Source organism: Amblyomma mixtum, chromosome 2 (assembly GCF_055824585.1).
Source record: "Amblyomma mixtum isolate Tamu chromosome 2, ASM5582458v1, whole genome shotgun sequence".
Taxonomy (NCBI): Eukaryota; Metazoa; Arthropoda; class Arachnida; order Ixodida; family Ixodidae; genus Amblyomma; species Amblyomma mixtum.
This window is the reverse complement of record NC_143013.1, coordinates 81,329,760-81,356,690: the sequence shown is the minus strand read 5'-3', so window position 1 is coordinate 81,356,690 and position 26,931 is coordinate 81,329,760. Positions and strand designations below refer to the sequence as shown.

Genomic DNA, 26,931 nt, shown 5'->3' with positions numbered 1-26,931 from the left:
GTACAATATTTAAAGACAAGAGTTAATTGTACACTACAGAAGTGAAAAGACCACACGCCATTGCAGGAACGAAATTTAAGACCTATGCGTGTCGTGCACAATGCTCTATCAAACTACCCACAAAAATTGCGCTCAGTTCCTCACATGACAACTGCATAAATTTCCATCGTCAAAGGCTCAGACCCAAAATTTCTCCAAAAAATTCGTCGACAATACACATTTTCTTTGCACAGGGCACGTTCACAAATAAACAGCAGCTACTCCATCCTCACATTCTGATTACTCTTTCATACACAGAAAAAAAAAAGTTTTGCTGATAAAAGGCGGCCGTCATTACTGAGAGCACAAACCAGTAAAGCACTTTCAAAACACACAATAGAAGCTAGGCTCGCCAGACGCCTACATAGCAGTACAGTTCACAGTAACTAGCCAGCATTCTGTAAAAAAAATGACTAAATCCTGCTTCCATTTGCCATTCTGGATTAATTGAGGTGCCCTCATCTAAGCTGCAGATATTTGGTACTTAGTACAAACATTGCATATCTTGCATTAGCACTTGCTCCCTCATGGGCAAAAAAAGTACAAAGTCTATGTTGTAAAGCATTGTGGACACAAAAATGAGCAAATTTGAGTGTGAAAATTTCACAACCTGAAATTCTTGGCATATAAAGTCTGCTTTGGTTTATGGGGGTTTAACGTCCCAAAGCAATTAAGGCTATGAGGTATGCTGTAAGTGGAGGGCTCCGGAAATTTCCGCCACCTGGGATTCTTTAAGGTGCACTGACATCGCACAGCACACGAGCCTCTAGAATTTCAGCTCCATCGGAATTCGACCGCCACAGCCGGGATTGAACCTGCATCTTTTGGGTCAGCAGCCGAGGGCCATAATCACCGAGCCACCACACCAACAAAGCAGCACTGTAACCACTGATCCAGAAAGCACACACGCCTATATAAGGATGCTGGCTAGCCTGTTGGTGTTGACACGCCGCTCGTATTGCTTTCTAGCTGAGGCAGTGCCAACCACTGCTAAACAGTGCCAGAACTTTGCTGAGCCATTGCTTACATGTGAACCTGGCATAAAACACACTACTGAAGCATGTCTTACTGAAGTACAATGAGAGGAAACAAAGGGAGTAGTAATGAACAAAAGCAGCACGACAGCCATGACTGTTGTAGGTTCACTCGACAGTGCGAGCACGATGGCTTTAAACCAGCTTTCTGTTCAGAAGACCACAGGTAAGCTCGTTGACCAGTTAAGAATGGACAATTTATTTGTGCAAAAAGAGAAAAGGAAGTATGAGCCTCCAGGTTGTCAAGGATTAAGAGCAGCCGTAAGTTCTCCAGACTCTTCAAGCTCCTGCAAGAAAGCACACACACAAAAAGAAGTTGGCAATACAGTCCTCTCCTGTGGCATTAAAAATTGCAGTTCTGCGGTAGCGAGCCATAGACACCATGGTGCAAGTGAAGCCTGTTAGTAACTCATCACATAGTTTCTCTTCAGTTATCAAATTAGTCCATTAGTTTACATGAACCAGGTAGTTTCTCTTCAGTTATCAAATTAGTCCATTAGTTTACATGAACCAGGATTCTTTTGAATGTAGCATTGTCCCTAGGCTATTTGATCTAGTAATTTTATTGCTTCTCTGCAATACAGGAAATTTCTTTATCTCCTGCTACCCAAAGATCATCATCATCAGCCTGACTGCACCCACTGCACGGCAAAGGCCTCTCCCACGTCTCTCCAATTAACCCTGTTCTCTTCTAGTTGCGGCCACCGTATCCCCGAAAACTGTTCAATCTCATCTGCCCACCTAACTTTCTGCCACCCCCTGCTACGTTCGCCTTACAGAAAGATATGAAGAGCTTAATTTGCCTCGCTTGGGTGATGCAGTGAAAAGATGTGCCAAATTAGGCAAGCAAAGCTGAACCCTGAACAGAATGACTCGTTCGCCCACTTCGGCAACTTTAAAAGAAAAAAAGATCGCTTGGCAAGCTTTGCAGTGCTGTAATCAAGTCAAGCATCAGCAAGAATTGAGTGATCAACAATTCACTGCACTGTGGACAGAAGCCGCTGTAGTAGAAAGATGTCACTTAACCATATCCGAAAAGTCCACTTCTAAGGCAATAGAAAGCCCTCAACCTACCACTGGCTAGGCGTTGATGTCGGCAGCTGTCGTACACTGAACAAGATGCTTAAAAAAAAAAAAAGTTTCCTAGAAGACGTAGAAACAGCCACGCGACAGGGATCTTAATCAAGCAGCTTCCCTTTGTTTTTTACATCCGTACCCTCCCAAACTGTTCCCTTTTGGAAACACATAGGTGAATTTAACTGGGTTTATATAATTATTTGATCACTATTTCCTTAGGATGGCCCCTTGCTCCAGTTTAGATTTTTGTGCAGCTCGGCGCACACTTTCCTTGCTAATCTCAAATGTTGGAGAGATTCGCTATAGCTTAATAAAGGTTCTGAATAATTATGCTCCTTCGAAGGTTGCCGGGAGTTTGCTCTCGCACTGTCTACCACTTGACCAGAGAAGCAACCATTAGAGCGAGTGAGCCGGCTAAACAGCTCACTGTCTGAATTTTAGTTAGCGGTGTCTATGTGCAAATGAATTAATTTTTTTTTTTTAGCACACGGAGCTCCATGCATTCTACCACAAACAGGCACTGGCACAGGGCGCATACTACACGTGGCTCTACAGACACTACTTTGGACCCCACAAATCGGTCAACCCCTAAATTTTGGATGGCCATTTTAGCAAAAAAAAAAAAAAGGTAAACTTATACACGACAATATACGGCAGGTGGCATGACCCAAGGATGCAAACATCTACCTCATATGCATTTAAAAAAGAAAGTAAAGAGGAAAAACTTTTTCCCACCATGTACCAAATAGTTCACAAGCTGACCTCATGCACTTAAAAGGTCGGTAATGGGGTCTATCCACATGTTTGTGGAAATGCGGTACTTATATTATGTGCATACAACTGCACGTGCATGAAGGTGTAGCATCCAGTACCAGTGCTGCGACAAACACATGCCTTCCGACAATGACAATGTGACATTGGTGGGCGTTTGCTGTACCAAGCCGTTTTCAGGCATACCTTTATTATGTCGAGGCCACCAACGAGTGTTCCTTTGGCATACACCTGAGGGTAGGTTGGCCAGTTGGAGTACTGCTTGAGACCCTGTCGCACATCTTCATCCATCAAGATATCAAAACTGCCATAGGTGACGCTGAAAGAACAAGGTGTGGTGGCCTTGTGAAATGGTTGGTCGGACATGCAGCCTCCTTTATTTACACTTGTGACCAAGTTGTGACTAAGGCAGCAGCTCTGTGCAAATCAACAGAAGTGGAGGTTCCACGTTACTCTCAACTGTGTTTGGGGCCCAGGACCATGATGCGATACACCGCCTGGTAGCGCACTGCAAAAGTTCAAGTGTTAGGGACAACGAAAATGCCACAGTAAAACTGGGTACGTGGTATGAAGCGAGACTTTAATCGCTTCCACTCATAGTCCTCAGCTCCATTATCCGTCAAGCTGTTTCTTTAACATGAAACTGCTATTTAAGTGTTAAAGCAGAACATTGAGCACAGGAATCACAGCATTAAGAGGTATGGACCACTCGTTCAAAATGACATTTGTTTGCTACCACACAAGAAAATACAATGACATTCAATGAAAACAACACTAGGGAGCGAATGAGTCTGTGGAACCCGTTCATATGCGCTCTTGAAGCAAATGTATTGTTTCAATACCAGAGATGCGGCGAGAATACCCATCCAAAATAAATTACAAAAGCGTCACAAGTGTTACAGTATTTTGCCCATAAAATTTGGTAGTCATTCATTTATTCATAAGAGGCACACCAAATTGCACTGTAAAAACGAAAACTGCCACTCTCGCTAACAGCCAACAGAGTGGTTGGGCGGCTATGTTTGTTTATATGCTGCAAGCTGCTCCATGCGAATACTTCTGCAGCGGCAGTGTCAACGGTGATGTTGAAGTGCACAATGTCATTTATCGCTGCAGCTACCCATAAACAGAAGGAGAGCAAAAATAAGGGAGACACTTAAGCTTCACTTTAAGTGACAGCATGAATGGTTATTTGGTATTTTGTTTCTTAATTAGCACCTCTTTCTAATTACAGACACTCATTAGCACACATCAGTAAGCATACTAGACACGAACATGCCTCACTGACCTATAGGTAACCTGTCTGGCTCACAACCCAAGGGTCATGGGTTCGATCCCCAACTAACTACCCCAATTTTCTTTTCAACATAAATAACCTCTGGTTGCGCCGGTCATACCTGGAAGTGGCCCCCATCAGAAGCCTGTTCGAATTAACCGAAGCGAGACTCACACTGTCTAAATTAGCAAGCATACGACGTCCCAGACTTCCATGGGCTCTGGCAGGGACCGAGCCAGCAGTTTGAATGAGCCAGACTTCTTCTGAATTAATGGGGGCTGAATTAATGAGCTTTTACTGCACACAGTCTTCTCCTTTAAAATGGCAATGCACGAGATCAGAGATCTCAAGCACTGCCCTTATATGTCTAGATATTAAGATATGTTAGCATCTATGAGATGACGAAGATGTCATAAGATCTAAATAAGGTCAGACAAGAGCATCAGAATGGCTGTTGTCTCCACACCCACCACTATCCCTTTCATTAATGAGGTCAATGACTAGAGCACCATTTTCATGTGCAGCTTATACGAAGAACCACACGTTGCTCAATGTTATTGCAACCGGACTGAGCTTTCATAGGAGGTTCAAGAAAAGCTGTGCAGCGGAAGAAAACTAAACCTTAAACTAGAGTATAACATCTCAGTTACATAGAGCACGGCGTTGCGGATCCAGAAATAGCTGCATGCATGCTTAACGGACTGTTGCTCACAGTCAATTATACTGAATGATTTGAACCGGTGAAGTAAGAAAAAATGGACACTTGGGGGGAGGGGGGGGCTTGAATTACTACAACTAGACAGGAACTTTCCAAAACGCACACATGCACACACAAACACACAACATATGAAAGAAGTCAAATACTTGTTCTTCTTAAAGAGTTCCACAAGAGTTCGGCTGAAGCCACATCGGGGTGCGTCCGGCGAGCCCTTCATAAAGACCATCACAGGCGCCTTGTTGATGAGCTGCTCCAACCTGTAATGGCATGGTGAGAGTCATTATCGCCATTTGTACGGTAAATGTACATGTTTCGGAAAAAAACAATCATAGGTGATGAAAGGTGTCGTTAGACAAGAAAGCTCCAGGTTTCTCTGGGTATTTTCCCACAAACCTGCTCTGCTGTCCTTCTTTCTTTGATACTTGGTAACGTTATTACATCGCAGCTGTTATGGGTGATTTCTGTGACTGAATGATGAGGTTTGTCAGTCACATATTTTTTGTTATATTTGAAGCAATAAAGCAACTTTCGCAGCTGGATCTTGTCAACATCGGTGCCTCGCTGCTGCAGGTTGTGATGACGCCACAAGGTCACGTGACCTAGGTGGCCCACCTGCCCCCTAAGCTGCTTCTCTGGGCTTTTTTTGAGGATTTTTGGTTGCGGTTAATGATGCCTATCCAGGCAACGGACACCGAAGATGATGCCGCGTTTCCTGCGTTCTAATGCTGCTGCGTTAAAATATAGTTGCTACCCCCGAAACCATCTTATTTCATCAAGACCAATGAGTGCTCCATCTATTCATACAAAAAAGAACATGTGAGTTTGTACTCACATGCCAACTCTCAGTGAGTGAGACAGTACTCACTTCTGATTGCAAGGTAATGCCGACTCCCGGCATGAAATGTTTGAAGGGCTATCACTGAGGTGTTGGCACCACAAGCTACTTCAACAACTTATGGAGTTCTGTCAAATGCTCCTGAAAGCTTGCACAGCACAAAGCAGGCAGCCCTATTTCTTCCACACTAACACACCTTAGTAATCAAGCAAGAAGTTGTGGCACAGAAGTACCTTTGCGTCAGGTTCCCAGGGGCACATAAGTCAGCAAGCTTTCCTTGCTCGTTCAGCCTCTTCATTTCATCGAAGCCACCAACAAACTTCCCGTTGCAAAACAGGAGAGGGTACTTGCAAGACGCTTTGCTTGCCACATGTACGATGAGCTCTAGAATGAAATTACTCCATATGAAAGGCACATGTGGAAACAAATGCCACAAAACCAGACAGCACCAATCTAAACAGAACAAGTCAATTTCCCAGCTTTCAAGACAACGATAATGCAAATGACGCAGTGTACAGACAACAAGCATCTGTAGTAACTTCTCACTTGCTTTGCGCTCTGCTCATGTTCCAAGAAATCTTCACAGAAATCACATAATAATCTGTCAGGAATGCTCTCCCTATGCTACTATATTCAAATTTGATGTTCAACAGGATAGCTCTTCGCAAGAAACAGAAAAGGCTGTGCAATTGCAACAGTAGACCTTGTACAGTGTCTGTGTACTGTCCTCAGTTAATATAACAGCATTAGACAGCACCCGGATCATGATCAGCAGATCCAGATCATGAGAGGGAAATAACTAGAACAATAAGAATGGGGTGGAGCGCACATGGGAGGTTCTCACTGATCATGAATGGTAGCTTACCAATATCCCTGAAGAGAAAAGTATGCAACAGCTGTATCCTACCGGTACTCACCTATGGGGCAGAAACGTGGAGGCTAACAAAGAGGGTTCAGCTTAAGTTAAGGACAACGCAGCGAGCTATGGAAAGAAAAATGATAGGTGCAACGTTAAGAGATCGGAAGAGGGCGGAGTGGGTGAGGGAACAAATGCGGGTTAATGACATCTTAGTTGAAACCAAGAGGAAGAAATGGGCTTGGGCAGGGCATGTAATGCGAAGGCAAGATAACCGCTGGTCCTTAAGGGTAACAGAGTGGATTCCAAGAGAAATCAAACGTAGCAGGGGACGGCAGAATGTTAGGTGGGCGGATGAGATTAAGAAGCTTGCGGGGATACAGTGGCGGCAACTGACAAAGGACAGGGTTAATTGGAGAGACATGGGAGAGGCCTTTGCCCTGCAGTGGGTGAAGTCAGGCTGATGATGATGATGAGACAGCACCCATTACATCCGGTTACAAAAGTGAAGAGTGGAATTATTGCAATTCTTTAAACTCAGTTAGAGCTAGTCGTGTGGGGAAACGCCGTCGTGTGACATACACAATGCTACTGTGTACTTTCTTTTCGCGGCTATTCGAGTTTGTTTAAAGTTCTCGAGCTCTTTGCATCTTTACAAAGGAGAAAGCTAGGGTGTAAAGGCACGCTTTCTTGATAAAGCCAAGTAAACTTTTTTTTTTTTCAGATTAAGTTTTTACATTATACAAAAACGAAATAAGCATAAAGATAATAATATAATGTTTGCCTTCAGGCAAAAGCAAGAGGGAAAGCAAGAGATTTACCTTGGCGCAGAGAAGAGTCCGTAGTTACGTCAAAATGCTCGAACTTGAGGCCTGCCTTTTGAAGCAGGGCAACGGCTTCTGAGCTCTCCCCTGAAAACAGATGATGAAGAACCGAATGCGTTCAGAGGGGGCTTTGGCAGTGGCTTCTGTCTTACTATTACCTGCAGCAGGTGCAGATGGGCTGCCTTCCATGAACAGCATGCAGGGAGCCTTTGCTATGATCGCCTGTAGCCTTTGCATGACCTCCTGAAATATTATGATGACACAATTTAAAAATCTCGAAGTTATGGCTCCCCCACACATCACGCAGTGGCTTAACCACAGGCCATGTATTTACAGACTGCTAGCAAGTTAATGAGCCCCTGCACTGTTTCTCACAGAATAAAAAGCTACAGTGAGTTGAACTGCTACGCTGTTTTTACAACACACCTCATCAAGAAACTGAAAGGCCGAGTCCTCGCGTTTTCTTTTCTGTTTAATTTTTTTCCTCGTAGAAGGCGTAGAACGCAGAGATACCACTTGAGACCTGTCCCGCCATCAGCCCACTGACGTCTTGCACCATCCCGTAAGGTACAGGCGAAGCTCGTATGTTTCTTGCCTGTTTCGTCGCTGTCATAAGGCGCACTGTGAAAAAATAGGCATAAACGATAGAATTCAAGCCTTCTGAATAATTTCGCGGCCATGGACAGATGTACATTCATGTGGTTTGGTTTATTGGGGTTCAACGTCCCAAAGCAACCCAGGCTATGAGGGATGCCGCAGTGGAGGGCTCCGGAAATTTCGACCACCTGGGGTTCTTTAACGTGCACTGACATCGCACAGCACACGGGCCTCTGGAATTTCGCCTTCATCGAAATTCGGCCGCCACGGCTGGGATCGAACCCGCGTCTTTCGGGTCAGCAGCCGAGCGCCGTAACCACTGAGCCACTGCGGCGGGGCGTACATTCATGTGGGGGAGACGAGGCAAGACTGCAGGTGCTAAGCCCAAGAGTAATGCCATTATAGTCCTACAACTACTACAGCAGTCGCTTTATTCAAGGTATGGCTTTGTTTTAGAGTGCAGCTCTTAGGCGCCCATTCATGGCTTCTGCGTTGCAGTCAGAGTCGTTGGCGTTGTTGGCGTAACATGCCGCCTGATTACCGTGGCAGGTAGTGGCATAGCGACATGCCACCTTCCATGACGAGAGCGCAGGAATAGACACGCCTGGCAGGTAGCGTGTGAAGATCTTCACTCAAGTTTCGCATTACCGACTACCATAATTGTCTGTAAATTTTTTAACATGGTTAATGTGCCCACTTTAGACTTTCAATGAAAAGTTGATTAAGTTCATTTCTTTTTTCTTCTTTTAGAAATGCGCATCTTTGGTTGTGCAGGAACACACAGAACAAACATGTCACGAATAAGCCATTCACTGTCAGATTTCAGCGCATTTTCTTTCGTTGCACCTAAAGTAAGCATTCTCATCTAGCTGGCTTTTGAGCAGCACAGCCACATTTTTGTAAAAACTTGTTTCTGGTCCACCCTCTAAAAATTCCACATATTTGCACTTTTTGACTGCTTATGACAGAAAAGCTTAAACCCAATAGAGCAAAGAAATTGGTATGCTGCTGGAGGAACGAATTAATGCGCTGGCTATGGGCTATGGGTTCCATTTACACTGCTTCTACTGCAGCAAGCACATTAACGGCCTGCAAAGGTATAATAAACAAGCAACAGAGGAGATCTACAAAGAATTTTAAGCCTTCCATACAGTTCTTGCATCCCCTGTGCCAATGACTAAACTTCGCCACATATACAGTTAATGGTGCACTGAAGAGGATTCTGAACTTGTCTTTTTGCCACGGGAACTCGATCTACACGTTGCTAGCATTCTTAGAAACAGTGACTTATTGCACTGTGTGGCCGATTTCCCCAATTAAATCGAATTAACGTCCGGCTCCCGCCTTTTTTTTTTAATTCTCCCTCGTACGGTGGGCGGAGTCGACCAACGCGTGGAGCGCCTTTCACCCAGTCCCGTGGAGGCTTTGCTTTCGCTTTATTTTGTTTTTTAGGTTTCCATGAATAAATAGTTTCATTCGCAGATAATATAGCCGCAAAATAAGCCCGAAGAAATAAAAATACGCGCGGACTATTTGCTACTACGAACTACTACGTATTACTCCGCCGATGGCAGAGCGGCAAGCCGCCACGGGACTGGGTGAAAGGCGCTCCACGCGTTGGTCGACTCCGCCCACCGTACGAGAGAGAATTAAAAAAAAAAAGACGGGAGCCGGACGTTAATTCGATTTAATTTGGGAAATCGGCCACACAGGGCAATAAGTCGCAGTTTCTAAGAATGCTAGGAATGTATAGATCGAGTTCCCGCGCCAAAAAGACAAGTTCAGATTCCTCTTCGGTGCACCTTTAATTCCCTCCCATAGCAAGACATTATAGAAAAGATATAGTTCAAGGTCAAGCCTTACGGAGTGCATTTGATGCCTGCCAGATGTACTCTCAGAGTGCGAGAGTATGCAACAGCAAATTAAAATTTTAGTTCTTGAAACCAAATTTGCCAAAAAAGTAGCAATAGCTTCCTGTTTCACACTTTCACCTTCCATGGGTGGGTGGCATTCCTAGTTTTACTCCAGCACAAATAGATCAGCAAAATTAAATGAATTACCGCAAAAATGCTGGGCTCTTAGTTTAACAAAAATTTATCTGTATACTTTTTTTCTCGTATCCACCTAACCCGTAACAGAAAACATGTTCATAGAGACACTGGTCAAGCGCTAGCCGTCCTTCTCCTTTTCCAGATACTTGTACGAAGAAAAATGGCAACCTTGCTTTTGCAATGTAAAAACTGAAAAAGATACTCAAGCAAAAAAGGCATGCTTTTCGTTATTATTATTTACACAAAATGAATGTTCTTTATACTTGCAGCTGTTTAGTGCTTAAAAATGTGTGAAAGTGTGTTTCGGAGCACAGTAAAGTCAAGCACATTAGAATACGGGTACAAGACGTGCACGGCCTTAAAGGTGCACTGAAGAGGAATCTGAATTTGTCTTTTTGCCGCGTGAACTCGATCTACACGTTCCGAGCTTTCTTAGAAACTGCGATTTACTGCCCTGTGTGGCCGATTTCCCCAATTAAATCGAATTAACGTCCGGCTCCCGCCTTTTATTTTTTAATTCTGCCTCGTACGATGGGCGGAGTCGACCAACGCGTGGAGCGCCTTTCACCCAGTCCCGTGGCGGCTTGCCGCTCTGCCATCGGCGGAGTAATACGTAGTAGTCCGTAGTAGCAAATAGTCCGCGCGTATTTTTATTTCTTCGGGCTTATTTTGCGGCTATATTATCTGCGAATGAAACTATTTATTCATGGAAACCTAAAAAACAAAATAAAGCGAAAGCAAAGCCTCCACGGGACTGAGTGAAAGGCGCTCCACGCGTTGGTCGACTCCGCCCACCGTACGAGGCAGAATTAAAAAAAAAAAAGGCGGGAGCCGGACGTTAATTCGTTTTAATTGGGGAAATCGGCCACACAGGGCAATAAGTCACTGTTTCTAAGAATGCTAGGAACGTGTGGATCGAGTTCCCGCGGCAAAAAGACATGTTCAGAATCCTCTTCAGTGCACCTTTAAGAAAGTTTCATTGATATTTTGTGAATAGGAGATTATTGTACACTGCTGTAATTATGGTAGAAACAACTGACCTGTATATTAATAAAATCAGGCACTATAGTAAAAGTTAAAAAGGAATTCCTAATTTCATTCAACACAAGAAATTGTTTAAACACAATGGAGCGCCATTTCTTAGCGGAACATCAGCACAATCGCTGCATGCCATGTGTCCTCCTCATATGAGCATTCATTAATTTAAATGTCTAAACATCTCATAGCATAGAAGAGTGTACAAGTGCGTATACATATATATGACTGCACAGATGCAATGCCATAACCCTGAAGGCATGTGGCCAGACTACAATCACACTGTTCCGTGCGTGCTTTCTATTGCCACGAGTGCATTTGGTTCTGGTTTGTTAATTTCACCAGCACCTAATCACCATCACACTCATTGCTGTCCACAGCATCAGTAGACATAAAAATAAGCATGTGTGTTAAACAGAAAACAACGTTTAAAAAACGTTTCACAGCACTTAGCACAATGCAACCATTGCAAGACCAGGTACTCAGAACACCAAGCTTTCCACCTAGCTTTAAAAAGATTAGGAAAAATCAGTTGACAGTCCTTTCAACCAACTTGAAGTTAAACTTAAGGAAGGTAACAGCAGCGCAAAAAGACGGGGACACAAGAGACACACAACCAACAGGACTGGCGCTGATCATCAGCGCCAGTCCTGTTGGTTGTGTGTCTCTTGTGTCCCCGTCTTTTTGCGCTGCTGTTACCTTCCTTAAGATGAACCACCGACTAGCCCATACAAAAATTTTGATCGATTGAAGTTAAACACCGTGGGTCAGGCTCATTTTTCGGCCCGTTTGTGGTTGTTTATGGGGTTTAATGTTCCAAACCGACTTAGGCTATGAGAGGCGCTGTAGTGAAGGGCTCCGAAAATTTCGACCACCTGGCGTTCTTGAACATGCACTGACATCGCACAGAACGCGGGCCTCTAGAATTTCGCCTCCATCGAAATTCGACCGCCGAGGCCGGGATCGAACCCGCGTCTTTCGGGTGAGCAGCCGAGCGCAGTAACCACTGAGCCACCGCGGCGGGTTAAAATGTGACGTGATGGGGGCGAAATCCGCGTTTATCCGTTTCTCTATCCCATACAGGGCTGTGCGACCCGCCGCGGTGGCTCAGTGGTGAGGCGCCCGTCTACCGAGCCGGTGTACCCGGGTTCGAACCCGACCGCGGCGGCCACATGTCGATGGAGGCGAAACGCAAGAGGCGCCCGTGTGCTGTGCGGTGTCAGTGCACGTTAAAAATCAACAGGTGGTAGAAATTATTCCGGAGACCTCCACTACGGCACCTCTTTCTTCTCTCTTTCTTCTTTCTCTCCCACCTTCCTCCCTTCCCTTACGGCGCTGTTCAGGTGTCCGCCGAGATATGTCAGACAGATACTGCGCCATTTTCTTTCCTCAAAAACCAATTTACCAATTTTTACAGGGCTGTGCGTGTATATACACTGGACGAGAAATATATGGGCCAATAGCTGTCACACATATGGCAGCTTTTGTATTCCGCAGGCTTTATGAATTTTAAGGCTGGAAAATGCTACCCTTGTGTAAAGTAAATGGCACCTACAACTTCCAAAATGTGAAATCAGAAGTTGTAGGTGATCTTGAAGAACAGCTGGCTGAAATGTTTGCCCGAAGGTGCCATTTACTTTACACAATGGTAACATTTGCCAGCCTTAAAATATATAAAGCCTGCGGAATACAAAAGCTGCCATATATGTGACAGCTGTTGGCACATATGTCTCGTCCAGTGTATCTACGCCCACAGCCCTGTATAGGATAGATATCCGGATAACAGCGGATTTCACCCCCGCCACATAGCAGCTTTAGTGCAGTGCGTTTCTTTGTAAGGCTGATAGAAAACAGCCAAGTAAATGGCACCCAGGTGCAAACATTTTAGCATCCTCTTTCTGAATTCTCTCACCGGTTTCTGCATTGACACTTTATGCCTGAAGCCTGTACTTCCCGACCATTGGGCATAGCTAAGTACAAACGTAAGGTTTTTCAAACGAGCTGGAAGCCAGCCTCTACGCACCAAGGTGACATCGCTACATTCTCCGAATCGAGCACTATCCGCTTATCCCTCTATAGCCGCAATTCAGCTCCTGTTTCCAGGCAAAGGAAGGAGGTAAATTTTTCTACCGAGTCCACCTTATCAGCAAGGTGGCATTGCGGCATTATCGGAAACTATGTCCGCTCACTCGGAGCCGATATCGCTCCCTGCGGACCATCCCCGTGTTTCATACTGTGGGGGAGGTTCCATGCTGTGCCTGTCCAAGGGTTGCTCCTAGCTCACGAACACGAAGCAAACACGTGCTTCGTACTTGTTCGAGAGGTGCACTGATAACGCGCCGGGGCCGCACCTCAACGGATCCGCATAGGCACGTGTGTGGTATACGCCAACGCGTATAGAGCATGCAGCGTACGTGCGTATCTATAGGGGTTAGTCGAAGGGCGAACTTGGCGCGCTATATCGGCGCACCTCACGAACACGTATAGCTCCTGTTTGCGCGACACTGAGCTGCACAATTGTAGGATTCGATTCGTCCAGTACGAAGAGGAGCAAGCTTAAATAACATTTCCATCAGACGTACAGGCACAATGTCGGTGATCTATTTCGAAGGTGTATTTAAGCTTGGTGAGCGAGGGGTGGCATTAAACAAGAAATTTTTTGCCCTCATTTGTGCAACTTTGAGAGACCATTCAGGGTTCCGACTCGCAGAAAAGCCGGTGTCGTCCCCGTTGACCGTGAGCGGAAAATCCACGAAAAAATTCCTAGAGAAGCAACTCATCACAACCTGCGCATGGGTTGTGAACAAACTGCCCACCACGACAGGTGGAAGATGAAGTAATTATTCATTGCGAGGGGCTGTTCAGGAAGAGCAGTCTGGGTCACACAAGCCCCACCGGTGGCGACACCTGCCATCGCAGGGCAGTGGCGCATCGCTTAACCGCTGCACCACTGCGCCGGAATTGGTGCGAGGACGCCCATGGATCTATGACTGTAAAGCGTACAGAATGGCCGATTTCGCATAAGTGGGCATTAACCCATTAACGCTTGTCGCGTTAGGCCCTTAAAGCGGAGCTAAATTGTCAACTCCATTTTTTTATTATCATTATTATTCATTTTCCATGGAGAAATGCCTTTATAGCCCGTCCCCTGCATATACGGACCCATCCAAAAGTAGGTTATAAATCCATCCCTTGTCTCATTGGAATGTAGGCATGGAAGAAGAAAAGGGAAAGGGCAAGAAATGAGGGAGGAACAGGCTGACATCTACCACTGCAAAGGAAACCATTTCGTTGGGCTATTCCAAGAAGAAGGACTTAATGACTAAGTTACGTAAATAAAAGAGCAACGTCATGCAACCCGAAATGCGAATCGTGCGCAGAAGCTATGGGAAGAAATAACCTACAGCTGTGCACCCACCATATTCACGGGGTGTTCGTGGGGAGACTATATTCTCCAAAAATAGGCCTTTTGAGATAAAATTATTGCTCGTTCCCGGTTATGGTGGTGGCGGATGCCATGAAACCATTTTGACGTTTTAGTAAGTTAATTACGCAAAATTTGCTCGTGATCGTGTCAAAACGTTATCTGTCAGCCGTTTTGATTGTAATTTGGTAATTGCAGCGGTCCATCGCTGCATTCAGTTTCAAACCTTACACGTGCAAACTTTTTAATGCCCAACTGAGTTACATGAGTTTGGTTCATGATGGCCTGAGTTGCCTATGTGCCATAAAACCCAACACATCGCAATTGAGTTACAGTCTTAGCAATTCTGCATTTCCGAACGTGTGTGAAACAGGCGTCCGGTGGTGAGGAGCGCGAATATACATGTGCCCGAGCGGAGTGCTTATCGGTTCCGACGACTGCGCCGTTTCCCGCTGATGGAGGCTCGCCGCGTATCTGTTTGCCACTTATCGGTTCGCGCTAGCCCCGACTGTCGCCCTTTTTCTGGCCGACTGACGGCGAAGAGCGCACTTTGTCGCCTGAGGGTTGACTGTGCGCCGCTTAGACGCATACGACTTCACAGTACACCTACAGGACTTTTCTTCCAGGCTGAAAAGGTGGGAGCTCAGTCAGACGTTGACTCACGTTTACAAGATGAGTTGAGACACAAAAATAAAACGCTACTAGTTCGTAGAGCACGCATTTATTTTTTTCCAAGCACCCACGGCCCTGCTGAAGCAAGTCAATAGCTATCGGGGTCTGCTACCAGGCACAGGGTCGCGTATCGCGCAACACGAAGTGCACGGGGGCACAAAGGCGCTGGTAAATTGGTATTTTGTTGCTCGTTAAGGAACCCAAGCTGGTCTAAGTTAACCCTGATCCTTCCTCAACGTCGTCTTCAAAGTAAAAATGAAGAAATTAAATCGTCCTGGATGATCTGCAAACGCATCACATGTAAGGTTCCTCGAAGGCCGAAATGAGCCAACCGCTCTATCAGCAAGGTGGCATAGTTGTGCCTTGTGCGATGTCAGTGCACGTTAAGGAACCCCAGGTGGTCTAAACTTCCGGAGCCCTTCACTACGGCGCCCCTCATAGCCTGAGTCGCGTTGGGACGTTAAACCCTAATAAACCAATAAAAATGGAGAGTCACCCTTTGGCCGAGGGTATGGCGCGCTTCAGAACACATATACTATAGTATACGTACAGGAGACACTCACAAACGCACATATCTGCGTGGCAATCGTCCGTACATTCCCGCCGAAGTTCGTCGTCAGTGCACATCTTAGCACACGCAAGGCTTCCTCTCCACCAGCATCGCCCTCTCCACCAGCATCGAGCAGAAACGACTCCGACCACGGCCGGTCTCAACGCGCTCGCGAGGGACGTCATGGGCTGACGCAATCCCCCTGGCGTTGCGCCGGCGAGCGGTGGTGGAGAGGGCAGCCACACACAAGGCTAATCACTCTCCGGGGCAAAAATGCGCCGAATTTTGTGACAATGGCAAATAGAAAAAAAAACTATTTTATATTTCTTAAACATTGTGTCTGTTGCGCATTACTTGAATATTCCGAATAACTGAATACATGTTGCATATCACTGATGGTAGACACAGTATCTAGTGAAGCTGTCACGAAATTCGGCGCATGTTTAGGAAGCCAGATAAGTGTTCTCGTACGCCGTGGAACGATCGAAAACATTCGAGTGAAATCCATTCACGATCCATGGAGAGCGCGTGACCTTGCGAGCGTTGAGTGATTCTGTCCTTAGCTCGGAAGCGAGGGCGCGCGGTCGGTGAAAAATAACTTCGAACATTTTGGAATCTGTCTGTCCGCCTGGCTAATGGAGAAGCGTGCCCGGCGACAGGGTGAGGGATTGTTTGTCCTGTCGAGGTTACTGTATGTGCGTGCCTGCTTTGCCGAGTAATAAATACAGAACGTTTAGCGTCGTCATTCAGACTGTGCCGTAGTTTAACGTCAAAGAAGTGCTCCCGCACGACTCCCGGGTCAACGCCACCACTGACGTCTGTAACGAAGGACCAGCGAGGGTGCGCACGCCAGACTTCGGGAAGGCCACATCTTGATCCTCCGGTCGTTGGACTAACGCAGCGCCTTGTGGCCAAAGTGTGTTTCTTTTGTTTGCCTGTCTCGTGTATTAACGCTTCCGTTCTGCTCATAAATCCGGCGTCATTGGTGTCGTCGTCGGCGGCGCCGTAGTGAGCAGAAAAGCATACGGTCCACCTTCCACCTATAGGTCACGTGACCGTGTGACGTCATCGCAACCTGCCCACCGATGCAGGTGGCATTCAGTAGGTTGGGGCAAATTAAATGAGTGAAAAATAATAGCCCCTGCCTGCATCACGTATACGTACAACAGGCTTAAACCAACTGTAAAATAAAAGAAACCCAAAGGCAACTGTAAGTTTTGCCACTAGAAGGTTGAAAAAACAATATAAAGGTGAAGGGGGGGGGGGGGGGGGGGAGTTACTGTAGCGACCCACAGCAGGAGAGCAGGTCCGGGGAGACTCACTGGGAGGTAGCGCTAAGGACGGGCAATAAGGGTGGACTGTATGGTTGTCAGGAAACGGGTTATGTAAATTCGGAATGGAATGGGGACACCCAGTTTTTTGCTCTGATCCTTCGAATTTGTCTTGACTCCATTACTGGAGTCCCTCTTACACATATCTCGGTGGACACCCGAACCACGCCGAGTGTCCATCGAGATATGTGTGCAGTGGTCTATTCGTGCATCCAATTTCAATTATTAGATGTGACAATTATTAATTGTCATCGGCATAACGGCGCTAGAAGTTTCGCATCTCCCGAGGTATGAAGCAAGCCCTCGTCGGCCGAGGAGTGCGCATAGCAACAGCCGCGTGCAGCGCTTATCGCTTCTGACGTTATTCTGACGATTGCGCTACGCCGGCTACGCTTCGTGTCGCGCCTTATTTCGGAGTATGGCATGGCGGTTTGTCGTGTGGGTGCTTACCGCTTATCGGCTTGCGCTAGCGTCGACGTCCGTCCCGTCTCTAGCCGCTGGCTGTGAAGAGAGAATGGTTTGGTAAGCAACTCAGGCTGTGAGAGACGCCGTAGTGAAAGGCTCCGGAAATTTCGACCACCTGGGGTTCTTTAGCGTGCACTGACATCGCACAGCACACGGGCCTCTGGAATTTCGCCTTCATCGAAATTCAGCCGCCGCAGCCGGGATTGAACCCGCGTCTTTCGGGTCCGCAGCCGAGTGCCATAACCACTGAGCCACCGCGGCGGGGCGGAAGAGGGAATGATAGTCGCTTGAAGGTTGAGTGCGTATCCGCTTAAACGCACAGGGCTTCAAAGTGCGAGCTGTATGCTTCTCTCCGTGACTGAATTGGAAATTAAGTTGGAGCCTATTCAGTCACTGAGTCGCATTTATCTGTTCACGCAAAAACCAAGAGCAACTGATTCACTGAGCTAGCGCGCATATAGTTTTTTTTTTTTTTTGTCCAACCATACCCAGGCTCCGCAGCGGCTCAGTATATGTATATAATGACGTTCAACTAGCGCATTAGGTCATGACTCGCAAGTTCTTATTAATAAAGTCGCGTATTGATTTGTGGTTTCTGGGGTTTAATGTCCCAAAGCGACTGAGGCTATGAGGGATGCCGTAGCGAAGGGCTCCGAAAATTTCGACCACCTGGCGTTCTTTAACATGCACTGACATCACACAGAACGCGGGCCTCTAGAATTTCGCCTCCATCGAAATTCGACCGCCGAGGCCGGGATCGAACCCGCGTCTTTCGGATCACCAGCCGAGCGCCATAAGGACTCAGCCTTTCCGCAGCCTGATGCATGCACGGCATAAAAGAAAGCCCAACTGTATTGATGTTTTTCTGTATGTTAAACAAAACCGGGTCGTATTTGACCTATAGAGCATTTTACAACCACTTCCTGGAATAACGAACAAAGTTTTGGCATTTGGTTTGTTGGCATTTGGTTTGTACAGAAGCCACCCAGGAGAAATTTAAGAACGCGTACGCATGTACTGTACTACAGATGGATGGCATATAGTCGCGCATATCGCACTCGGCGAGAGTGTGACGCCTCACTGTCGGGCCTAGCAAGCAGGTTGTTCGTGTTCGAGAGGTGCACCGATAACGCGCCCCTGTCGCCCTTCGACGTATATGCCCTTATACGGTATGCCCTAAGCGCGGACATTTAGGACGTACAGCGTACGCGTGCACTCTCAAGAGTTCGTAGAAAGGCTACCCATAGCGACATGTGAGGCGTGGCGCTATCGTCGGATGCAATACGGGGCGTGAGGGCGTCGATGTTTCTACGCGTTGTGTAAGGTCACTTGCGAGACTGCCATCGTGTGTTGAAATCCGACTGAGGTCCACTGAAAGGCACGTTATAGTTGTCGGCGGTCAAGCTCATTGAAGGATTTTGGAAGAAGAGGGCCCGCGGGAACCATTCTCACATGTGGAATATTTTTTTTTCCAATTTTTGTAAAAATTTGCATAGAAATCCGAAACAGTTCTATTTGCAATCAAGGCAACAAGTAGCAGAAACGGGAGAACTCTGATAAGTGTTACCGCCCAAGCAGTAAAGGTAATCGGTCCAATATCGGACCAAAGGCAGTCGGCCCAGAGGCAGTCGGCCCAATAGGTAATCGGCCCAATAAGTAATCGGTCCAAGGACCAGTGTGAAACCATCCATTTCCAATATTGGATCGATTACATGTGCTGCTTGGAGACGCAGTGTCACAGAAACAGTGTCAGATGTTGTCAGAAAAACAAAAGAGCTATTTTTGCAAATATTGGTGTCAAGAATAAAATGTGAAATCGTTTATTGGTTTATTGGGGTTTAACGTCCCGAAGCAATTCAGGCTATGAAGGACGCCGTAACGAAGGGCTCCGGAAATTTCGACCACCTGGGGTTCTTTAACGTGCACTGACATCGCGCAGCACACGGGCCTCTAGAATTTCGCTTTCATCGCAATTCCGCCGCCGAAGCCGGGATCGAACCCGCGTCTTTCGGGTGAGCAGCCGAGCGCAGTAACCACTGAGCTACCGCGGCGGGTTAAAATGTGACGTGATGGGGGTGAAATCCGCTGTTATCCGGATCTCTATCCCATACAGGGCTCTGCGACCCGCCGCGGTGGCTCAGTGGTGAGGCACCCGTTTACCGAGCCGGAGTACCCGGGTTCGAACCCGACCGCGGCGGCCGCATGTCGATGGAGGCGAAACGCAAGAGGCGCCCGTGTGTTGTGCGGTGTCAGTGCACGTGAAAAATCAACAGGTGGTCGAAATTATTCCGGAGACCTCCACTACGGCACCTCTTTCTTCTCTCTTTCTTCTTTCTCTCCCACCTTTCTCCATTCCCTTACGGCGCGGTTCAGGTGTCCGCCGAGATATGTCAGACAGATACTGCGCCATTTCCTTTCCTCAAAAACCAAATTACCAATTTACCAATTTTTACAGGGCTGTGCGTGTATATACACTGGACGAGAAATATATGGGCCAATAGCTGTCACACATATGGCAGCTTTTGTATTCCGCAGGCTTTATGAATTTTAAGGCTGGAAAATGCTACCCTTGTGTAAAGTAAATGGCACCTACAACTTCCAAAATGTGAAATCAGAAGTTGTAGGTGATCTTGAAGAACAGCTGGCTGAAATGTTTGCCCGAAGGTGCCATTTACTTTACACAAGAGTAACATTTGCCAGCCTTAAAATTTAAGCCTGCGGAATACAAAAGCTGCCATATATGTGACAGCTGTTGGCACATATCTCTCGTCCAGTGTATATACGCGCACAGCCCTGTATAGGATAGAGATCCGGATAACAGCGGATTTCACCCCCATCACGTGGCAGCTTTAGTGCAGTGCGTTTCTTTGTAAGGCTGATAGAAAACAGCCAAGTAAATGGCACCCAGGTGCAAACATTTTAGCATTCTCTTTCTGAATTCGCTCACCGATTTCAGCATTGACACTTTATGCCTGAAGCCTGTACTTCCCGACCATTGGGCATAGCTAAGTACAAATATAAAGTTTTTCAAACGAGCTGGAAGCTGCAGCCTCTACGCACCAAGGTGACATCGCGACATTCTCCGAATCGAGAACTATCCGCTTATCCCTCTATAGCCGCAATTCAGCTCCTGTTTCCAGGCAAGAGACGGAGGTAAATTTTTCTACCGAGTCCACCTTATCAGCAAGGTGGCATTGCGGCATTATCGGAAACTATGTCCGCTCACTCGGAGCCGATATCGCTCCCTGCGGACCATCCCCGTGTTTCATACTGTGGGGGAGGTTCCATGCTGTGCCTGTCCAAGGGTTGCTCCTAGCTCACGAACACGAAGCAAACACGTGCTTCGTACTTGTTCGAGAGGTGCACAGATAACGCGCCGGGGCCGCACCTCAACGGATCCGCATAGGCACGTGTGTGGTATACGCCAACGCGTATAGAGCATGCAGCGTACGTGCGTATCTATAGGGGTTAGTCGAAGGGCGAACTTGGCGCGCTATATCGGCGCACCTCACGAACACGTATAGTTCCTGTTTGCGCGACATTGAGCTGCACAATTGTATAGGATTCGACATGTCCAGTACGAAGAGGAGCAAGCTTAAATAACATTTCCATCAGACGTATACAGGCACAATGTCGGTGATCTATTTCGAAGGTGTATTTAAGCTTGATGAGCGAGGGGTGGCATTAAACAAGAAATTGTTTGCGCTCATTTGTGCAACTTTAACGTGAGACCATTCAGGGTTCCGAGTCGCAGAAAAGCCGGTGTCGTCCCCGTTGACCGTGAGCGGAAAATCCACGAAAAAATTCCTAGTGATGCAACTCATCACAACCTGCGCATGGGTTGTGAACATACTGCCCACCACGACAGGTGGAAGATAAAGTAATTATTCATTGCGAGGGGCTGTTCAGCAAGAGCAGCCTGGGTCAAACAAGCCCCACCGGTGGCAGCACCTGCCATCGCAGGGCAGTGGCGCATCGCTTAACCACTGCACCACTGCGCCGGGATTGGTGTGAGGACGCCCATGGATCTATGACTGTAAAGCGTACAGAATGGCCGATTTCGCATAAGTGGGCATTGACCCATTAAGGCTGTCGCGTTATGCCCTTAAGGCGGAGCTAAATTGTCAACTCCATTTTTTTATTATCATTATTATTCATTCTCCATGGAGAAATGCCCCTATAGCCCGTGCCCTGCATATACGGACCCATCCAAAAGTAGGTTATAAATCCATCCCTTGTCTCATTGGAATGTAGGCATGGAAGAAGAAAAGGAAAAGGGCAAGAAATGAGGCTGGAACAAGCTGACATCTACCACTGCAAAGGAAACCATTTCGTTGGGCTATTCCAAGAAGAAGGACTTAATGACTAAGTTACGTAAATAAAAGAACAACGTCATGCAACCCGAAATGCGATTCGTGCGCAGAAGCTATGGGAAGAAATAACCTACAGCTGTGCACCCACCATATTCACGGGGTGTTCGTGGGGAGACTATATTCTCCAAAAATAGGCCTTTTGAGATAAAATTATTGCTCGTTCCCGGTTATGGTGGTGACGGATGCCATGAAAGCATTTAGACTTTTAGTAAGTTAATTACGCAAAATTTGCTCGTGATCGTGTCAAAACGTTATCTGTCAGCCGTTTTGATTGTAATTTGGTAATTGCAGCGGTCCATCGCTGCATTCAGTTTCAAACCTTACACGTGCAAACTTTTTAATGCCCAACTGAGTTACATGAGTTTGGTTCATGATGGCCTGAGTTGCCTATGTGCCATAAAACCCAGCACATCGCAATTGAGTTACAGTCTTAGCAATTCTGCATTTCCGAACGTGTGTGAAACAGGCGTCCGGTGGTGAGGAGGAGGAGGAGGAGGAAAACTTTTATTTCTATTTACAGTGAGAGGTCGATGGGGCGAGCCGGAAGGGCCCGCCCCTTACAAACACTAGGAGGGATCCCTAGTCCGGGATCCCTGTAGCTTCCGCAGCGCCCCGGGCTCTAGCTACCAATGCCTGTTGGGCATGGAGTTCGGAGCAGCCGCGCAGGGCAGCTTCCCAGTCCTCTCGAGTGGGGTGGAGGTGGGGTGGGTAGGCAGGATTGGAAGGGCATGCCCACACCATGTGGTAGGTGTCAGAAAACTCCTCCTCACAGTGTGGGCACGCACCCGAGAAAGAAGAATTGAAGTGCTTAAGTATACTGCCGGGCACAGTACAGTATTGGTATAGAGGCGGAGAAGCCAGCGCTCCTCCACCCTGGTGAGGCCTTTACAGGGAGGGGGATAGAGACCATGAAAATTTTGATAAAGAGAGGTGATCTCTTTAAAGGTGATGGCCGGATTGAAATTGAATTCCGGATCAGGCTGCGGATGAGGCGACGCCCGGTGAGTAAGCGCGCGGGCGGCAGCGTCGGCTGCCTCGTTCCCCTCAAGACCCGCATGAGCCGGAGCCCACACGATGGTACGATGGATCGGAAACCCTGTATATACGCATGCGTGGAGAAAGCACGGTCTGGATTATACCCTTGCTCAATATTGCGGCAGGCGCCCCTGGAGTCCGTAATAATGACTCGGGACTCTGGATCTGTGGCGGTCAGTGCAATGGCGATCTCTTCCGCAAATGTAATGTTTGGGGCACGGAAAGTAAGGCCCTGAACTGTAGTGTTTTGGTGGATGACGGCCGCCGTGTACCAACTCCCATGGTGTGGGCCGGCCGCATCCACATAGAAGACACCTGGCATATGGCCATATTGTTGAGAAATAGCCTCCGCCCGCGCGAGACGGCGACCATCATGGGTGTCTGCAGTCATGTTCTTCGGAAGGGGTCGCACCTGGAGTGCAAAGCGCCAGGCTTCAGGGATGCGGACCCGTTCTTCTGTATGTGTTGCGTAGGATATGTGTAAGCGGGTCAGAAGGCGGCTCCCCGCAGGTGTTTTGCTTAGGCGCAAGTATTGATTGTTAAGATGAGCTTCTCGTAACTCCCCAAAGGTGTTGGCCATCCCCAGACCGAGGAGACGCTTGTTGGACGTAGTTATGGGGAGGTCGAGCGCTCTCTTATAAATCTTGCGGAGAACTACTTCTAAGGCATTCTCATCGCATTTGGGTAGGTGGAGGTAGGGAGCCGAATATAAAATCCGCCTGGTCACGAATGCATTGGCCAGCCGCAGGGCATCTTTGCATCGTAGTCCCCCCTTTTTATTGGACACCCGGCGGAGCATCCGACCCACCTGGTCCCCCACCTTACGTAGCTTGTTTAGGGTAGTGTCTATCTTGCGCCTATGATGAATGAAAAGCCCCAGTACCTGGATCTCCTCGTGTTCAGGTATCGGTCCGCTAAGTAGGGAAAGGGCAATTTTGGTTGTGCACTTTGAGTTGGGGCGTATGTGCACAAATTCCGATTTGCTCGGGGAGCATTCAAGACCACAGCGACGAGCGTATTCGTCCACAATAGCTGCCGCTTGTTGCAGGTTGGTCTCGATGTCTCCAAGCGATTGTTGTGTTGCCCAGAGGGTGATGTCGTCCGCATACAGAGCGTGCTGCACACCGGCGACCTCTGCCAGCTGGGTAGGGAGCTTCATCATGGCCAGATTAAATAATAATGGCGAGAGGACAGCTCCCTGTGGGGTCCCTCGTGTGCCAAGTTGATATGGGCCATATTCTGTGTCTTGCAGCGGGATATAGGATTGGCGATCTGTAAAGAATTGTTTGATATAATTGAAAGTATTGCCACGCGCCTAACGCGCCGCGTGGCCTCCGCGCTGAGTCGAAGACGACGACGAAGCGGCAGTGGGCTCTCGTGGCGCGCTGTTCTGTTCTGTGTCGTGGAAGCTGGCTCCATAATTAAAAAAGGGCTCCCAGTCTTGGGTTCTTCTCGACGTCTACCTTCACGGCTCCTCTGGTCGTGACACTGGTGGAGGTGCGGGGTACGGGGTACGGTGGAGGTGCGGCCGATGCTCCCTACTCCTGAGGACGACTCGACACGCCCGCCTCTTGTGACCACCCCTGTCCATCGTGCCAGCCGGAGGATCCGAGGCTTGTCCCCCGAGGCCCTCCCTTTTGTCGGTGAGCCCGCGACTACCCCTACGCTCATGGCGACGCCAATACCCGCCCTGCCTCCGACTGTTCCTGCAGCCAGCCCTACCTATCTCACTCTTCAGACCCCACGAACGCCTAAGCCCTTTCACGGTGACCTGTTTGAACATGCAGAAGATTGGTTGGCGCACTACGAACGGGTTGCGACCTTCAACTGCTGGGACGCCGCTACAAAGCTGCGTAACGTGTACTTTAGCCTTGAGGACTCTGCACGTACCTGGTTCGAAAACCGTGAGGCTACTTTCTCGACGTGGCAGGACTTTCGACGTCAGCTCCTGAGTACGTACGCCAACAGCGACCGCCGGGAGAGCGCGGAGCGTACCCTGTCCTCTAGAATTCAGCTTCCCAATGAGGGTGTTGCCATGTACGTCGAGGATGTGACGCGTCTTTGCCATCGCGCCGATCCGGCCATGCCTGAAGAAAAAAAGCTGCGGCACCTCATGCGCGGCGTGAAAGACCAGCTCTTTTCCGGCCTCGTGCGGAACCCGCCCAACACCGTCGCGGTGTTTCTGGCCGAGGCCGTCCACATGGAGAAATTGCTGCAGCAGAGATCGCAACAGTACGCCCGGCAACTGCGTCCGTCGTCGACACTGTCAACGTTGGACCGATTCGACCATGATCCCAGGACGAATCCGGACTCCCTTCGCGAACTCATCCGTTCAGTGGTCCGCGAGGAGCTGCAGCACCTTCAAGGAACCTTTGCCCCTCGCGTCGATTCCGTCACCAGCGTCATCCGCGAGGAAGTCCGGCAGGCCCTCAGAGCACCAGACGCTGCAGTTGTGCCGGCGCCGCAACCGACTCCATACGATCCCGCGCCGTACCCGACTCCGGTCCAGCCAGTCACGTACGCGGACGTCGTGCGCCGCGCGGCCCCATCTCCTGGGCCTTTGCCTTACACCGCACCATTGGTCGCGGTGCACTCTGCTCAGCCTACTCCTTACTGGGCGGATCGGCGCCAGGCACCGCGGAAGACTGACCTCTGGCGCACTCCGGATCAACGCCCGCTCTGCTACCACTGTGGTGAGGCCGGCCATCTCTACCGGCGGTGCCCCTATCGCGCAATGGGACTACGCGGTTTTTCTGTCGACAGCCCCCGTCCACGCCCTGGAGAGCGCCCTCAAGACATCGCCGAGTATGTCACCCGCCAGCGTAGTTCACCATCTCCTCCGCGCCGCGAGTCGCGATCGCCCTCTCCACGCCGGTCTTCGCCCTCTGGGTCCCGTTTCGCCTCAGGACAACGTGGTTCCTCGAGCCCTCGTCGGGAAAACTAGCTCCGGCGGCCTTTGGAGGCGAGGCCGCCGAACGCCGTTCCGACGCAAAGCTTCCACCGCCGCAGCAACTTAATCGCCCCGACGTCGGATGCCGCAACGCTGCGCAGTTTTCCCCGACGCGCCTTTCGACTCGCCGCGATGCCCTAACCCCAATCGCCGACCCGCTTCCGCCGCCGCACGTACCCAATCGCCCCGACGCCGAACGCCGCATCGCCGAAGAGTTTCCCTCAACCCGCCGCTTGAATCGACCCGACGACGCAACCCCAGTCGCCGACCAGTTTCCGCCGCCGCACCGACTGAGTCATCCACAACAGCCATCGACGGGCCGCGCTGAAGGAAGGGTCTCTTTGGATATCCCTGTTCTCGTCGACACAAAGGAGGTTAGCGCGTTGGTCGATACGGGCGCAGATTACTCTATCCTTAGCGGACGGCTTGCGACGGCCCTGAAAAAAGTGACGACACCCTGGGACGGTCCCGACATACGCACGGCAGGCGGACATCTTGTCGCACCACTCGGCATGTGTGCGGCCCGGGTTACGGTTCGAGGCTGCACATTCGTTGCCACGTTTCTCGTTCTCCGCGAATGTTCTCGCGATGTCATCCTTGGCATCGACTTTCTTCGCGAGCACGGTGCGATCATAGACCTCCCGAACCGCTTGGTGACGTTTTCTACCGCAATGGCCACAGAAGAACCAGCGCACCAGGGTTCTCGGTCCGCCCTGCGAGTCGCCGACGATAACGTTACGGTGCCACCACGTGCCAGCATTCTCACGAGAGTTACCTGCGACGAGCCACATAGGGGACTCCGGGTTGTCGAGCCTAATGTCTCCCTCGTACTCACTAAGGGGGTTGCGGTGGCACGGGGCCTTGGATCCTTTCATGAAGGTTGTACAGAGGTCCTTGTCACCAACTTCTGCAATGAACATCGACATCTGTTCCGTGGCACAGCCATCGCTTACGTCGACCATGTTCAGGAAGTGGCCGAATGCTTTGCTTGTGCGGAGGACACACCTGAAGCTGACGC

General features: G+C 48.7%; 1 protein-coding gene across 3 annotated transcripts in view; it reads right to left on the bottom strand.

Moving 5' to 3' along the window:
* Nucleotides 1–1,248: 1,248 nt before the first annotated feature.
* LOC149359885 (glutaredoxin-3-like) overlaps nucleotides 1,249–26,931 on the bottom strand; it is an 82,948-nt gene continuing 57,265 nt past the window's right edge. Inside the window, exons 1-7 of one of the 3 annotated variants that reach the window (XM_089572020.1) lie at nucleotides 7,857–9,204; nucleotides 7,589–7,673; nucleotides 7,428–7,517; nucleotides 5,984–6,134; nucleotides 5,062–5,172; nucleotides 3,108–3,240; nucleotides 1,249–1,360 (exon numbers count right to left, since the gene is read on the bottom strand). In XM_089572020.1, coding sequence (XP_089428146.1) covers nucleotides 1,316–1,360; nucleotides 3,108–3,240; nucleotides 5,062–5,172; nucleotides 5,984–6,134; nucleotides 7,428–7,517; nucleotides 7,589–7,667 — 609 coding nt within the window. In that variant the 5' untranslated portion in view covers nucleotides 7,668–7,673; nucleotides 7,857–9,204 and the 3' untranslated portion in view covers nucleotides 1,249–1,315. Of the gene's footprint in view, nucleotides 1,361–3,107; nucleotides 3,241–5,061; nucleotides 5,173–5,983; nucleotides 6,135–7,427; nucleotides 7,518–7,588; nucleotides 7,827–7,856; nucleotides 9,205–26,931 lie in introns of those variants that run through there. The other 2 variants (XM_089572019.1, XM_089572018.1) reach the window with 2 other exon arrangements.